The sequence below is a fragment of the Aptenodytes forsteri genome, unplaced genomic scaffold (assembly GCF_000699145.1).
Source record: "Aptenodytes forsteri isolate BGI_AS27 unplaced genomic scaffold, ASM69914v1 Scaffold236, whole genome shotgun sequence".
Taxonomy (NCBI): Eukaryota; Metazoa; Chordata; class Aves; order Sphenisciformes; family Spheniscidae; genus Aptenodytes; species Aptenodytes forsteri.
This window is the reverse complement of record NW_008794456.1, coordinates 2,686,713-2,701,107: the sequence shown is the minus strand read 5'-3', so window position 1 is coordinate 2,701,107 and position 14,395 is coordinate 2,686,713. Positions and strand designations below refer to the sequence as shown.

General features: G+C 48.5%; 1 protein-coding gene across 1 annotated transcript in view; it reads right to left on the bottom strand.

The window, feature by feature from the left end:
- Window positions 1–14,395, bottom strand: part of SLC4A11 (solute carrier family 4 member 11) — a 94,548-nt gene that overhangs the window by 62,700 nt on the left and 17,453 nt on the right. Inside the window, exon 3 of the mRNA XM_019474975.1 lies at window positions 6,669–6,821. Coding sequence (XP_019330520.1) covers window positions 6,669–6,821 — 153 coding nt within the window. The remainder of the gene's footprint in view (window positions 1–6,668; window positions 6,822–14,395) is intronic.

Sequence of the window (14,395 nt, the reverse complement as noted above, 5' to 3'; positions counted from 1 at the left end):
TGGACTCATCCCCATCAGACTTGAGTAATTTGGGCTAAATGTTGTTAGCTCAACCACTTGCGTTGAACCACCTTGCGAGCAGCCAAAAACTGTTCCGCTTTTAGAATCTGTTGCCTTAAAAAAATATAAATAAAAACACATCAGCACATGGCATGACAGGAGCTTGTTAGGAGCAGTAGAGATACTACTAACTCATCACTGGCAGTGAAGGATTGCACAAGCAGGATCTCAAGGGGATCCTTTGCTTTGCTGTCCTGCCACGGATGTGCCAAGTCTGGACTCATCCCCATCAGACTTGAGTAATTTGGGCCAAATGTTGTTAGAGAAATAATTGTGCCCCAACTATCCCACGTTCCCACGATACGGTGGTGCGCTGAGCTGCAGCAGAAAGCCTGAAATCAGCTGGGCTCATCCCTCTTAAACCAACACCCAGGTTAAAGGCAGGTGGGAATAAGCAACTAGCTGCAAGTTTCTGGAGCAGGCTGGGAAGGAGCAGGCAGGGTGGGGAGGAAAACCTCACCCGAGTAATGCTCAGCACAGACATCGCAACGGCTGGGCAGGTGAAGGACTATCACCTCGCACTCCTCTCTGGCCATTGTGGAGGAATTGGAAAGGGAAGCCGACAGCACAGACAGATTGACCATGGCTCTTGTACAGAGCCAGGGACAAGATAAGAGTGCCGAGCGCTGTGTCACTTGTCACCCCCCCAACTCCTCAGACACGCACACACTACAACAGCAAAATCTTTCTTTTAAAAAAGCTGCGGTAGCTTTTGTCATTAAGTTTGGGGCAGGGGAAAAGGCGCATTTTATTTCCGTACCAACTGGAGGGAGAGGGTGCTCAAAATCCCAGGGGAAGCCGGCCCAAAGCAAGCTCAAGGTGAAGCACCTAAAAGGGAGAACGCTGCCTTCGTGCAGAACCACCCGTGCTACCCAACTCCCCCCCCCTCACCTCACTTGGCTTCGTAAGCACCGCTTTGAAAACACCCTCGTCAGGAAATTCGGAGGGAGGACGTGTCCCCCCCCAACACAATCGGTGTATCCACTTTCCATTAGGGTATAGGAAGCTTTGGGAGCCCAACATCCCACGCTGACATCAAACTGCTAAAACAGGAGTTATCAGATGGAACGCGTGGGTCAGCATTGTGCCTCGAGACATAAAAAGGACCTTGGTATTAATGTGAGGAAATGTGACTATTGTGTGCAGAATGATACCCATTCAGGCCCAGACCACTTGTCTCTGGACGCTACTCTCTCTGGAATATCCTTGGCGCCAGCATCTAGCATTTCTCCTCGTCCCCTTAAAGAAAAAAAAAAGTCATCTCGGCAGGGGCTGGGCCGTGAGTTAGAGCACCATGTTTTGCTCAGAACAAGCAGCGGCGGGTGTGCACGTGCATGCCTCTGGAGCGGATTACAGGAAACTGTTGATTCTCCGTATCTAGGAATGATCAATTGTCCAGAGGGTGGAACAGGCTTTAATTTCTCATGAAGCGTAAATCGTGTTCCGTTATTTCCCCCCACACACCCCAACAAAGCCACATCCTGCTTTCCGATTGGCTTTTCGCTGCCATCAAGATTTTGCCTTCTTCCCCCCCGAAAACTGCTTCAGGCACCTCTCCGCAGCTAAAACCACCAGTACGAGCATCAGCCGTAAGTGGCAATGCATACTGCAAAGAAGTTGAGCAGCTACAGCTCCACAAATCCCTGATAAATTGTGCCCAAGTTTAGGAAAAAATCCTGTGCAAACCCCTCTATTGCAATCTGGGGAAAGGAGGAGAAGGTGAATTGTTTTAAGACCCCAAGCTGCAAGAACGAGGTCCAAAGAATTGTTTTAAAATCCCAAACTGCAAGAACGAGGTCCAAATGATGAAAATATTTGCTTGGCAGCTCCCTTAAATCAGCCAGGCAGATAAAAACACTGTGACGCCGCACACTTTGCAGACCCACTGCAACAAGCGAGGCGTGCACTGCCTGTCCGCCAACTTTAAGGCTCAACCTAAACCAAATTGCTGTATTCATTGGCAGGGATTTATGTCTAAGCATGCTGCAGATAAAGCAGCAAGTGGTTCAATCCCCTAGTTCAATGTTTCTGCGACGGGCTGAAGGGATGCAGGTACGTACACCTGCAGCCCAGGCTCCAGAGGGATTTATGGAAAAAGGCCACGTATAATACACAAAGAGAGACAGTCAAATTCACATCCAGATAGCGCTAAGACAGAAGGGTTAATACACTTCTAGCTAGGTGAGAGAACAGGAAAGCAGCTGTAAAGCCACACGTGAGCCTGCAAGCCACTACACAGCTAACCCGGCAGCTATGAAATAAGCAGGGCTTGTAGCACACCGGTCTAGAGAGGAAAGAGGTCCCCCCCCGCTGCACACCAGAGTCACTGATGCTCCTCATCCTCTCTGGCACAAATTCCCAAGGGAACAGAGCATCAAGCTAGATTTTTCCACCTGCAGCACAGGAAAGGTAACATCCCTGCTCCTGTGGTGGGGGCTCCTTCTCCAACCTCAGGCAAGGGTGACAGGGAAAAGGGACTTCATCTGGGACAGGAATGCAGTACTGACTCCTGCAAAAATACACGCAGCAGGGCACAGACCTAACATTTCACTTGTATGCATTTATTGTGACTTCAGAACGAGTCTCAAGTCTCTAAAAACCATCCTGATCTTCCCCCAAAAATGCAGATCCCAGGTCCAAAAGCATCCAGCTTCGGATAAAGACCCACCTTCACGTCGGAGCTACTAACACTTGCTGAAAACAGCAGTCTTGCCACCAAAGCCTAAGCTGGAAGGATTAGAGGCAGAAGAAAATAAAAAAGCTTTTCATCAGCTACCTCAGGGAAGCAATAAAACACCCAGGAGAAAGGACCCAAGCGTCAAGACTGAGCGGCATTTCACTGCCTAGACATCTGCGCTAATTTGGGCTCAATATTCCATGCAGCAGCAGCCAGTATTAATTAAAAATGAGATAGGCCATACCTTAAACCCTAGATTTCTTCAAGCTGTTTTATACACATTTGCGCATGCAGCCCAGCATTTTATGACAATGGTTAATTGTCGGAGTTTTATGGGCCATGCTATGTTTTGTTGGCTCAATGTTTAATCCCACGCAACCATCTTTTTAAAACAGAATTATAGTAAAGCGCATCCAATTATGCTCATAGCAAGCTGTACATCCATCACAGAGATTAACAGCTCGACAGGATGACAGCAAAGCTGTCACTGCATCTGTAATTCCACTTACATTGCCTGCCAGCACCCAGACCCTCGGGTACCAACTCATCCCCTCCCCAGATGGGATTTTTGGATCTTTTAGCCCTACGATAAGGTGGGCAGCAACCTCACAGCAGCTCACCAGAAAAGGTCTCCAGCAGGAGAGAATCTGGACACCACGTTCAGCCAAGAGACCGAACTGTGACAGCCAGAACAGACATACAGAGACTCACAGATATCACAGAGCAGCCATCTATCTTGTTTCAAGTCACCTTAGAGGTTTTTCCTGCTGGAGATTGAGCAAATGTATTTTTGCAGCGAGTGCACCTGGCACTAGGGAGCAAATCAACGTAGGCAGCACTGGAGAGCCCTCTTTGCAGAAGATGGCCCATGGTCAGTCCCTCTCTGGCCAGGCAGCAACCACGCGAGCCCCAGCAAGTGTTGCAATGGGTTGCATGACACAAGAGGGCAATATCGAGCCCGCTGGCACAAGGAGGCCTTTCAGCTCAAAAGGTTTCAACCCAGCATGGAGAAAGCAAGAAAATGAGATGGGAATGGAAAGATATTCCCACACTTGCTTTTCCTCTGTGTTTAACGAGCACCAGAGGATCTTGTAGGATCCTGGTACACTAGCTCCCCTTGGGGGTTGGAAGTGAGGTGTTTGTGGGGGATTCTTGCACTGCCTGGACAAAACCTGCCTTTCCCCCCCTCCCCCTTCTTTTCAGCTTGTCCTGCTGGAGACAAGCACTGCAAGTGCTCAGCTCCACACTTTTGTTCCAGGAACGCAAAGCCCGAGTATAAAACAAAACACCCAGAGAGTGGCAGCAATGCAGGGGCATTTCTGAAAAACGTCCCCTTGCAGAGTTGAACAAGGAGCAGCATTCCCAGACATACCTCAGCCATGGCATGGTTAAACCTCAGTTCTGCAAAAAGCTTAAAAAGCTTGTGAAGAGGGTGTGTGGGTGTGGGTGTGTGTGTGTGTGCGCAAAGCCCGAGTATAAAACAAAACACCCAGAGAGTGGCAGCAATGCAGGGGCATTTCTGAAAAACGTCCCCTTGCAGAGTTGAACAAGGAGCAGCATTCCCAGACATACCTCAGCCATGGCATGGTTAAACCTCAGTTCTGCAAAAAGCTTAAAAAGCTTGTGAAGAGGGTGTGTGGGTGTGGGGGTGTGTGTGTGTGGGGCTTGTGTGTTTTTCTTTTTCCCCACAGCAGTTCAGGCTACTTTCATTACCAGAAGAGCTTAAGGGGCTCATCTCAGCCACTTTCAACCACCTGAGAAATCAGCTTTCCAGGAGGATCAGTTATACCCTCTGCAGCCAGAGATTGATTTAGTACGTATAAAGTCAACTCCAGAAGATGCTTCAGCAAAACCACCTCTGAGAAAGAGCTGACAGCCTAGATGACTCAAACACCTGGGGTCTGAAGAATCCTACGCCTGATGCTCACAGACAGGAACCTGGATTTTGGCTACCTGGGCTCCTTTGATACTGTTGTGGAAAAAAAGAAAAAATAAATATCACTTCACACCTGCCCTTATTGAAAGTCTGGACTTCAGTTCTGCCTGAAGCCCATTTTTAAAACCTCCATCCTTGCATTTGAAAGGGGACTCCAGCACATCAGAAATCCATTTTTCCTTAAAAATCCTAAACACCTCAGCTGAAGAAAAAGGATACAGCTAATACTACCGTCAAATATCAGTGTTTGAGGGGAAATAAGGAAGCCTTTTTTGTCCTGTTTTGAATGGAAGGGAAAACACTTATAAAAAGCCCAGGAGGACACGCAAGGAAAGTCAGCTTCTTCAGACGCAGAAGAATCTACAGCACTTGCATTCCTCATCCCCGAACAATGCACCCCACGGCATTAAGCCCAGACTTGTCATAGCAGAGTACAGTTCCCCTTAAATCTTTCAATTAAGGTGGCATTTGTAAAATTGCAGGCTTGAAAATTGCTAGATATTATTCTTAAAGTCACCGCTCCGATTCAAAAAGTAGACTTCAAGACAGTCAAGCAGAGGTCCGGGCCATGCCTGTTCTGCATCACCGTTTCCAATAATTGCTCACTATAGATCAATTGGGATTTGCTAGTAATCTAAAAATAACTTTGAGCAAATTTAAAGGACTCTCCGATACTGTGACGCCAAGTATAATCCAGAGCCCTCGCATTTAATCTCCAAAATAGTCAGTGCCCACACAGGCAGGCTCCAGGCTGCCTCCAGCTGCCGAGATGAAACGCAGGCTGCTGCCGTGTCCCAGAGGCTGCATTTTCCTAGGAACATACCACTAAAGCCAGGTTTTACTAGGCCTCCTCCTTCACTATTTAGCATGTGCCTTACAGAGAAGGTTAAAATAGCGTGCTAGAGGCGAAAGCAACCTCTAGAGCAATCTAGGGATTTTATTCCTCGATAGCAAGCATTTTAGATATCTCCACAATTTGTGTTAACTATGCTGTTTGGAAGTCCCCTCCACCACGTTGAGCAAAGTTTCTAGAGGATGCTGGCTTGGTAGGGAGTACACAAAGAGCACAGTTTTGGGCAGACACGTCCATCTGCAACGTGACTGCACGACCAATTCCTTTGTGGCCACTCTGCCTATACGAGCCAAGCCACCACTCAAAGCTGACACCGCGGCTCCCCGAGGGTGGAAGCCCCAGGGGTGCATTTCACTGGTGGGTTCACCCCCAGCACCACACAGCGCTGCAGGCACCACCGCCAGCAAATATCGGCCTCCTCCCCTGCATGAAGCTGCCTTGTAGCAGGCACAGATCCCACTAAAGCATATTTGGGGGAGCTTGGCGCTTGGGCCCTCACCTGGAGGAGGTAGTTTTTATTTGTAAACAGAGCATGACACACAACAGAACTTCTCTGTACTGTAGACATAGCTGTGGGGGCCTTACCTCCATCAGAGAGATTTAACAGGCTGGTTTTCTCCTCATTTTTGCTGTCTGCCTCAACACAGCAGGTGTAGGGATTGCTTGCCTCTAGCCAGGGCGATTAAATCCAAAAGACACGTGTCCAACCCCAAAAGTCCCCTCTACACTCTTTTTTCCCTTACCAGCTGCTGGGGAGAGCAGCGACTGACCCAGGCGATCCACGGCTCCAACTTACCTCCAAGCATTTCAATTAAAACATGATCAAAACCCCTCCAAAAACCTTGGGAAGCCCCAGAGCTGCGTTCGAGTTATCTGCAGGGACCACACGCACCAGAAATCCTGACTTCTCACTAGAAACTGCTCTCATCCAGTGACCAGGCCACAGCAGCGGGAGCAACAGCAAGGCCCCGGGCCCTTCTTGCTTAAGAAGGGCAAGGGAGTCAAGATACTTCATACAGATGGCTGAAGACCCGCTCAGCAGCCAGACTTTTATTAGGTTTTCAAAAAAAAAAAAAATCACTAAAATTTTGCAGCGAGGAACGACCGTGTCTCACAGCCCCGTTTTGGGGGGCAGCACTCACCGGTGGCGTTCGGCGGCACCTCCAGATTGACGTTGACGAAGAAGCGGATGCTGTCCCCCGAGACGATGGAGGAGTTCACCGCGTCGAAGAGCTCCTCGCCCCCCGTCTCCTCCTTGGCCTCGCAGCCATCGTCCGTGTCGCACTTGAGGTACCCTGCCAACGACATGGGGAGGGCGGTTAGTGGGGCCACGGGCCGCGCTGGGGCCCAGAGCCACCGGGGTACAGGCATACCCACCGATCATGGCCGCCAAGGGCTGCAGCGAGGCCTCGGCAGCGCCTGGGGCCTTGCGAGGGGCTTCTCTTATGCCCTCGCCTGACGAGGGATGAAAGTTATAAGCGATCAGCTCCAGCACATTTCGGGTTGGCCTCAGGCGTGCGTCCGAAGGGCCGCTCCGGAGCCTGGCCGTGTGACAGCACAGGCTTCACACGCCAGCCTGCTCACCAAGTCAACAAGCACAAGTGGCAAATCCAAGGGGCTATGCCTTGCTCCTCCCAGATCAAAAAACAAAACAGGATGATAACTCGGACTGGAAGCCGTAAAAACGCCAAGCAGCAACCCAGAAGCAAGAGCTGTGCCACAGCCCACCCTAAACCCAACACGTTCATCAGCTCAAGTCACCGGCAGCACAGCCGCTTTGCTTGCAGTTCAGCAATTTGAAACTGGGGGGGGGGGGGAAGAAAAAGACCTTTCCAAGGAGACACCTGATACAGACAGACAGGCCCGCAGCTTCCCACGGGGCAGAGGAGCAGGTCACAGGAGGCAGCAGCACCGAGAAAGCGAGACAAGTTTCTTAATAACAGCGGACAACTCAGCCTTTTGCAACACTTCCAATTAGAGTTTAACCTAGCCTCATTCAACAGCAAGCTGGTTCACTGCAATGTTTTATTATGAAGCAGCTGGAGGACTCTTGTGGCGTGCTCATGTATCATGTTTAATGAGGAGAATTAGGGACATTATAGAATGTCAATTTTTACATTACCAGGATTATTCAGCAGCTTCTACCCATCTTCTGACAAGTCTTTTACGCCTAATTTGAAGCAGGAGGAATATATTTCATTAGCTTGCTTTAGGCACTACAGCAAAATGAAAAGGGTGAGCTTCAAGGCGGAGGCTTGAATGGAAACTAAAATATTGATAGCTTTTTTTAAAGCCTCGTATAAGCAAATGTAGAGGCAGCAGCAGCTGAAAGCAGCACACGCGATCTCGGAGGGATCTCGAGCCAACAGCTCACCACCGCAGAAAACAAGCCCCGAGCAGGGAGGCCAAACAGGAACTCGGCAACGCAGGACAGGGGCTGCAGCGCTTCCTGCTGTGGGCAACATGCCGACAGGCGCTCGGCATCTTCCCAGGAGGGCTCGGAGGGTGCCAGGGGTTCAAGCCTTCAGGTAACTTCGAGCTACTTCTGAGGCACAGGAAACCCGACAAAAACCTCAGGTTAATCCCCCTACTGATCTCTGCCTCCTCCATCTACCTGCTTGACAGGAATAAACATGAGTCGGGCCTATCAGAACTGCTCTGAAGGCTTCAAAAAAAGCATCCAGGTTGCTGCTGTCCCCATCCAGCCTGCCAGACAGACAGCAAAACACACCAAGGGTGCTGTCCTCTGCTGCTCGTGGAGCTTAGGCAGCTGTTTCTGTTGTGCAGGAATAGAAACCTGCCCAAAACGGCCAGAAAGACGCAAGGTGAGGAAAGCAGAAGAAACAGCTGAACACAGCACCTAAAGTATCATGGCACTGTGGGCACAACCAGGTATGAAACATCCGCACAAGGGCTGGCAGATGTGCCAGGACTGAGGGGCAGCCTGCGTCCTGGAGGGATAGACAAGAGCCAGGCAGGGTGCCTGCTGACATGGGAAGTACTACAAGCCCCGTGCAAGCATCTCAATCCTAAAGTGCCAACCCTGGGGTTTGGTTCCTCCGAAACACATGACAGACACCATAACCGCTCCTCAGCAAAGCGGAGCACTCACCAGTGCTGACAGCCCTCCTGGTGCCAGGAGAGCTTGGGCAGCCCTGCAAAAAAAAAATTCAGCCTCAAAAATCAGGCTCAAATCCATGATCCTGGCTCTTCTATCTCAGCCGTATCCAGGATTGCAGCCCCAGTTGTCACAACAGGTCTGTGCTTCTCCATCCTTCCCACTCAGTGGGTCAGATGGGAGGTACATGAGGGCAAGACGGTTCAAGCACACAGCTCAGAGAACATGGTTGAGTTTTTCCCCCACTATCCTAATGCAATTAAGACACAGATGGGTAAAAGCCAAGCAAGGAAGACTATTTATTCACTTCCCAAGCCCACTGAAACTGGCTTGGTAAGAGCACAGCAGCAGTAGGCCCTGAAAGCAGAGGGGGCTGGAGGAGACAGGAGAGAAGCAGCACAGGAGCTGGAAGAAGGGCAAGGGTGGAGTAAGATCAGAGGGTTGGGCAGAGGTCAGCGAGGACTCTGGCAAGGGAAGCATCCTCTGTTCCTCCTTCTTTAGGGGAGGAAAGAGCAGAACAAAAGGCAGCCGAGCCTCATGTCCCTTGGGCAAGGGACGGACAAAACACTCAGCTTGCAAATAAACCCAAACCTGGGCTGTACAGGAACTGCACTCCCGGGCAGGTGTCTGCTTTGTCACTAAGCCACCTCAAGGCTTCAAACCACTCCTGTTTTGAATCCTTCAGCCTATTAGTCTGCCAGGCATTTTAAAACATGAGCAACTTATGCTCTGTCAAATGCAGGGTCACTTTGAGGTGAGAAGATGAGCTGTGTGCATGGCAAGGTGCACCTTCCTCTCTGAGCATGGCTCAATAGTTGCCTCCAGCCCTGGCAGCTGTTTTCCCCCCAATCGCCTGATGATCACTGAGTGCCACCCCTGCTGCTTGAAGAGCAGCAGATGCCACAAGCAACAGCAGAAGCTGTTCAGCTCCTCTGAAAGTTTGACTGCTGTTTTACAGAGGTTCAGAGCAGGATCCGATATGGCCATTGCACAATCGGTGTAAATATCAATCAGGTTTCCATATGGAAGCACAGTCTCAGTAATGCTTTATAGCCTGTGCTATGAGCTTCAGGGAGGCGGAGGGGAGTTAGACACCTTTGCATACTGCCTCAAATCGGCTGGGGAAGAGTTTAAGACCTCCAAAGTGGTTCTCCCCCCCGCCCCCATCTCTATCACAGCAGATTGCCACCTTCATATGAAGGCAGCATTTGCTGAAGCGCCATGAGCTACATGACAGGGTGAGTCAGACCTCTGAGCACAGGAAGTGCCACTTCAGCCTGAAATATGGTCTAAAAGCACTAGCGAAAAGAGATTTTGCTGAGTAGGAGGCCAGAGTCAGGAACTGAGTTAAGGTTGGCCGAGAAGATCAGCGCAGCCCTCCTGTACCTTGGGGAACACCTTTTGTGGTCAGGATGATCCCCCTCTGTCCACCCTGCAGGACTCATCTCATAGCAAAGAGAAACAGAAGAGGCACGAAAAGTGCACAAGGCCAAGGACAGCAGGCACCATCCTTCAGTGCTGCAGGAACAAGAACCAGCTCCTCACCCTGTGCAGCCATCAGTAGCAGATGCCTTGACCCTAAGTCCTTCTGTACCTCAGCCCATCATATGCAATGTGAAAATAAGCCATCCTCCCATTTTATGCAGGTGCCAGGATGAAAAAAAAATAATTGCAGTTTCTCTAGCCGCTCCCCTCTAAAGCGCCATCCCTTCCCCTGTAATTCATGCCTGGCCCAGGCCTACCTTGCTCCAATATCTCAATATCCATCCCCGGCCCAGGCCTACCTTGCTCCAATATCTCAATATCCATCCCCAAGCCTTCTCCCCTTACTCCCATCATCTTCTCAGACCCACTTCATCTCCCCAGTCCTGCTGCTAGCAACCCTCTCACAACTCTGACAAGGTGCTTGCCCTGCAGCTGTTTTGCTTTCGAGATGACTTTTAAGAGCCCAGGGCTCTGTCGAGGAAAGCAGTGAATTGAGCTGCAGCAGTCAGAGGTGGCATTACCTCTCCCTCCACTGCCTTAGTGGCACCTGGCAGCTGCACCTGGGGTAATAAAACCAGCAGGGTAGTAGTTAGCAGGAAGCACAACTTCAGCCACATCATATACATTCCCTAGAAAAGCTTAATTGCTCCGTGGGAGCAGCACTCACAACCCAGGGGCTGCAGACTTCTCCAAGAAAGACGAAATCTTAATCATCAAACTCAATTTCCTGGGAGAAAAGCAGCTATATTACTAACATCATCATCTCACATCCCGGGTTATGAGACTTATGCCAGACACAGCCCCAGAATAACCTCTCGGTGTGCCTCAGAGGAGACAAAGCCAATCGCGGTATTTTAATCAACATCGGCGAGCATGCACAGTAACCAGGTTAGGAGTGCAAATGCATCCATCCACTCTTTGCTGCAGACTCAGTTTAGCACAGCAAGCCAGACAAAACATCTAAGAAGGGAGTCTGTGGGGGAGATTGGGTATTTTTCCTTTTGGCATTACCCAGATGTTGCACAGTTCTGGGCATGCGTGCGCTACACAAGTTTTTTGTTTAGGCAGATACATCGCTGCTACAGTTCTAGCAAAAGGTACACATCCACGTAGCTAGATTAGCAGGGCAAAATAGGAAAGCTAAGATCAAAGCTCATCAAAAGTTACCGACCTCTGCCAAGCCTCTGCAAAAATTGCTGGCTTTATTTCTGAAAGACCACATATGCTATGTCAACACTCTGAGTGCTCAAAGCAGTCTTCTGGAAACCACCGATTTTTACCCTCAACTTCCAAGGTAGTCTACACTACAAGTCTGGAAAAGTGTTCTCGTTGATAGCACCTGGTTGTACAGCAATGCCTATTCCCTCAGGCAAATCCACGCCCCAGCCTCCAGAATCATGGGGTAGCATCTGCTCTTCTTCAGAAATGGTAGTTGCCCCCTCCCGCGAAATCTCTTCAGCAAGCTAAAGTTACATTAAAAGGGTTCTTTTGAGCTCGTACAATTAGCAATTCAACATGATCAGCTAGCCATGTTAAAAGCCACCTCAGATTTCTCAAATGAGTTTTTAAGGCACAGAAGGCAGCAAACTGCAAGACGGGGCGTTTTTACTGGTTTTGCAAAACGGCATTTGTGGTCACCTCGCCAGAACATAGAGGCAACGGTACGCACTGTGCTCCTGCCGGATTCAGCCGCCTCAGACATTTCACCCTGGGAAAAGCAAAGGCTTTCCTTCTAACATCACTGCTTTAGATATTTTTTGTCACTGATCCTGATCCATTCAGAACTGAAACCCAGTGGCTGCCTCCACTCTTAGCATTTCAAGCCATAAACCTCACACAACCAAATAGCCAGCTCTGCTGCAGTCAGACAGTCAAGCGCAGGAGTTTGCGAGTTCTTGTTTTGGAAGAGCCCAAGAACTATTTGCATCCAGTTTCTCAGAAGAATTACAGGTCAAGTACAGAAGGACAACAGAAGCAATAATAATATATATTCAATAGCTTTCAAAGGTAAGGGGGCATCAACTGGGACATGGGCATTACCCTAAAATCAGGTCTGGTTCTTTGAGCATCCCAGTGCTCAGTTGTAATACAGTGTTAAGGAACTTGAGAGAATTAAGCCCTGTATCTACCTAAAAACTAGTCATGATTCTGGCATTAAGTTAAAAAAAAAAGTCAGCTTCATCTGATTTTTCCACTTCCGTGGATTTTCAACTTGCTCTAACCAACAATAGACACTAATTTTCAAGAAAGGCATGAGGTTTTAATTAACCTGAGCTAAAGTGATCAGCCTGAGCTTTAAGCTATCAGAGGGCTTGCTTTGTTCCCCGAGTACTGCAGTCTTGCAGATTCACTGCATCACTCAAAAAATACCCAAATTCCCAACATTGGGTGCAAAAGGAAACTCAATTAATAATGGAGCCTCCACCTCCATTTTGACCTTTACACTCTGCACAAAAACACAGACTCATGTTGCCTCCAAAGGTTAGATAACCTTACAGTTAGTTAATATTGGCAGGGATAAAGCAATCAAAGGATTCAGGAGAGACTGGGAAGAACTTTGTACAAGTGTTATCAGTTCTCCAATCTGCACAGTATTCTAGAAAAAAGGGTTTAAATAGCATATCCTGCTCTCTCACACACGCTAACCACCAAGGCAAGCTTCTGGTCGTGTCTCATATGCCGATTTCAGCATAATCACCTACTTATCAAAATAGGTCTCTTCTCAGAGAAAGAGAGCAATTATATGGATAGAACAGCATCTCTTACTTAAATATTTGCCTAGATTTTACATGTTCCTGCTGAGGTCACACTTCAAAGTTAGGGAGTCACTTACCGTTTTGAATCACAAGAGTCTGAAAAGCAGTCATGAAAAATTCCCTCCTTCCTAACAAATTATTCCATTTCACAGACAAGAACAATCGCAGTGCTGTAGCCACAGAGCAATACCCTTCCGAAGGCTGCTATCAAGTCACATTTTGCAAAGCTGTCTCCCACAAAATTAAAAATTTAAGCCACGCTGATTAAATAAAGCAGTTCCGCATACAGCTGGATGCTTGCTAGAATTTTAAGCTTTTCCTTTCGTTCACAGTTGAGAGATTCCCTGGCAAGGCTCACTATTTTTGTCCTAAGGAGATGTACCCATCATGCGGCAGGCAGCCACGTGGACAGGGTTTATACCAGCCTAGGAGAAGACCACTAGGGGGGCAGGGGTTGTCCACAGACTGCCTTGTTGGACTGCTGGGGGTTTGCTGCTGACAACCAATTGGCAAGAGAGGTCCAGAGCTTACCTCCCACGCTTTTGTTAGAAGACCTCCTTTATTAAGCCAAACATTATGGGTTGGCACAGGTAGAGTAATGACTTCTCTGGGTCATCTAGATGGGATTTACAGAAGCGTCCTCCAATCCCAGGGCTACCCACAGGTAGCTTGAGGGGTGGAAGAACTGGGGAAGGGTTGGGTGATGCTTCTTGGCTCTTAAGCAGTCAGTGGAAGCTCATCAGATATGGGTTTGTGGCCTTTCGGATTAATGGCCACCTGCTATGGAGATGTCAATCCATTACCTAAACCTTTCAGAGTGCTTCAAGACCACAGGTTAAACTACAACCTCCACTTGTAAAAAAAAAAAGTAGAAAGTGTCTAGCAGGTGAGTCACCAAGACCAGACCTGCATCCTTTAAGTAACAGATCCCTCCACTACTGGCCAGCCATAACTTCAGTCGCATGTTTCCAACCCTACTTCGAGTCAATCTTTTGTCATGAAGAGCCAGATGGAAACAGAAAGTTTCCCCTGCCACTTCAGTAATAATTCATAACAGAACCGAAAGAACTGATCTGCTACAAAAAAACACCCAGGCACTTTTGAATTAATTCCAGTATTGTATTTTGCAGCCAGATTTCTAGGAAATATTGTGAATAATCCAAGTAATTCAGTGGTGCTTTGTTTTTATTTTTTGTTTTGTTTTCACAAAACACAGCAGCACGTGGAATTTCAGTTCTGTACCAGAACCCACAGAAAATCGGAGTGTTTGTTTTATTATAGGTCTCCTGATAGATGGTTCTCAGAAACAAAAATCTGCGAGAGACCTGCAAAGCCACCCCCTCGGGCTCTCCATAGGTAGCAGTAGTGCATCTCCTGCTGGTGAACCGGGCATCTCACTGGGGGAAACCCCCTTTAAAAGGATTTGTTTCAGAGACATTTAGATTAATCTCCTAGTTAGGCAAACAATTCCAAGACAGATAAAGACAAATTTAAAAAAAGAAAAAACCCC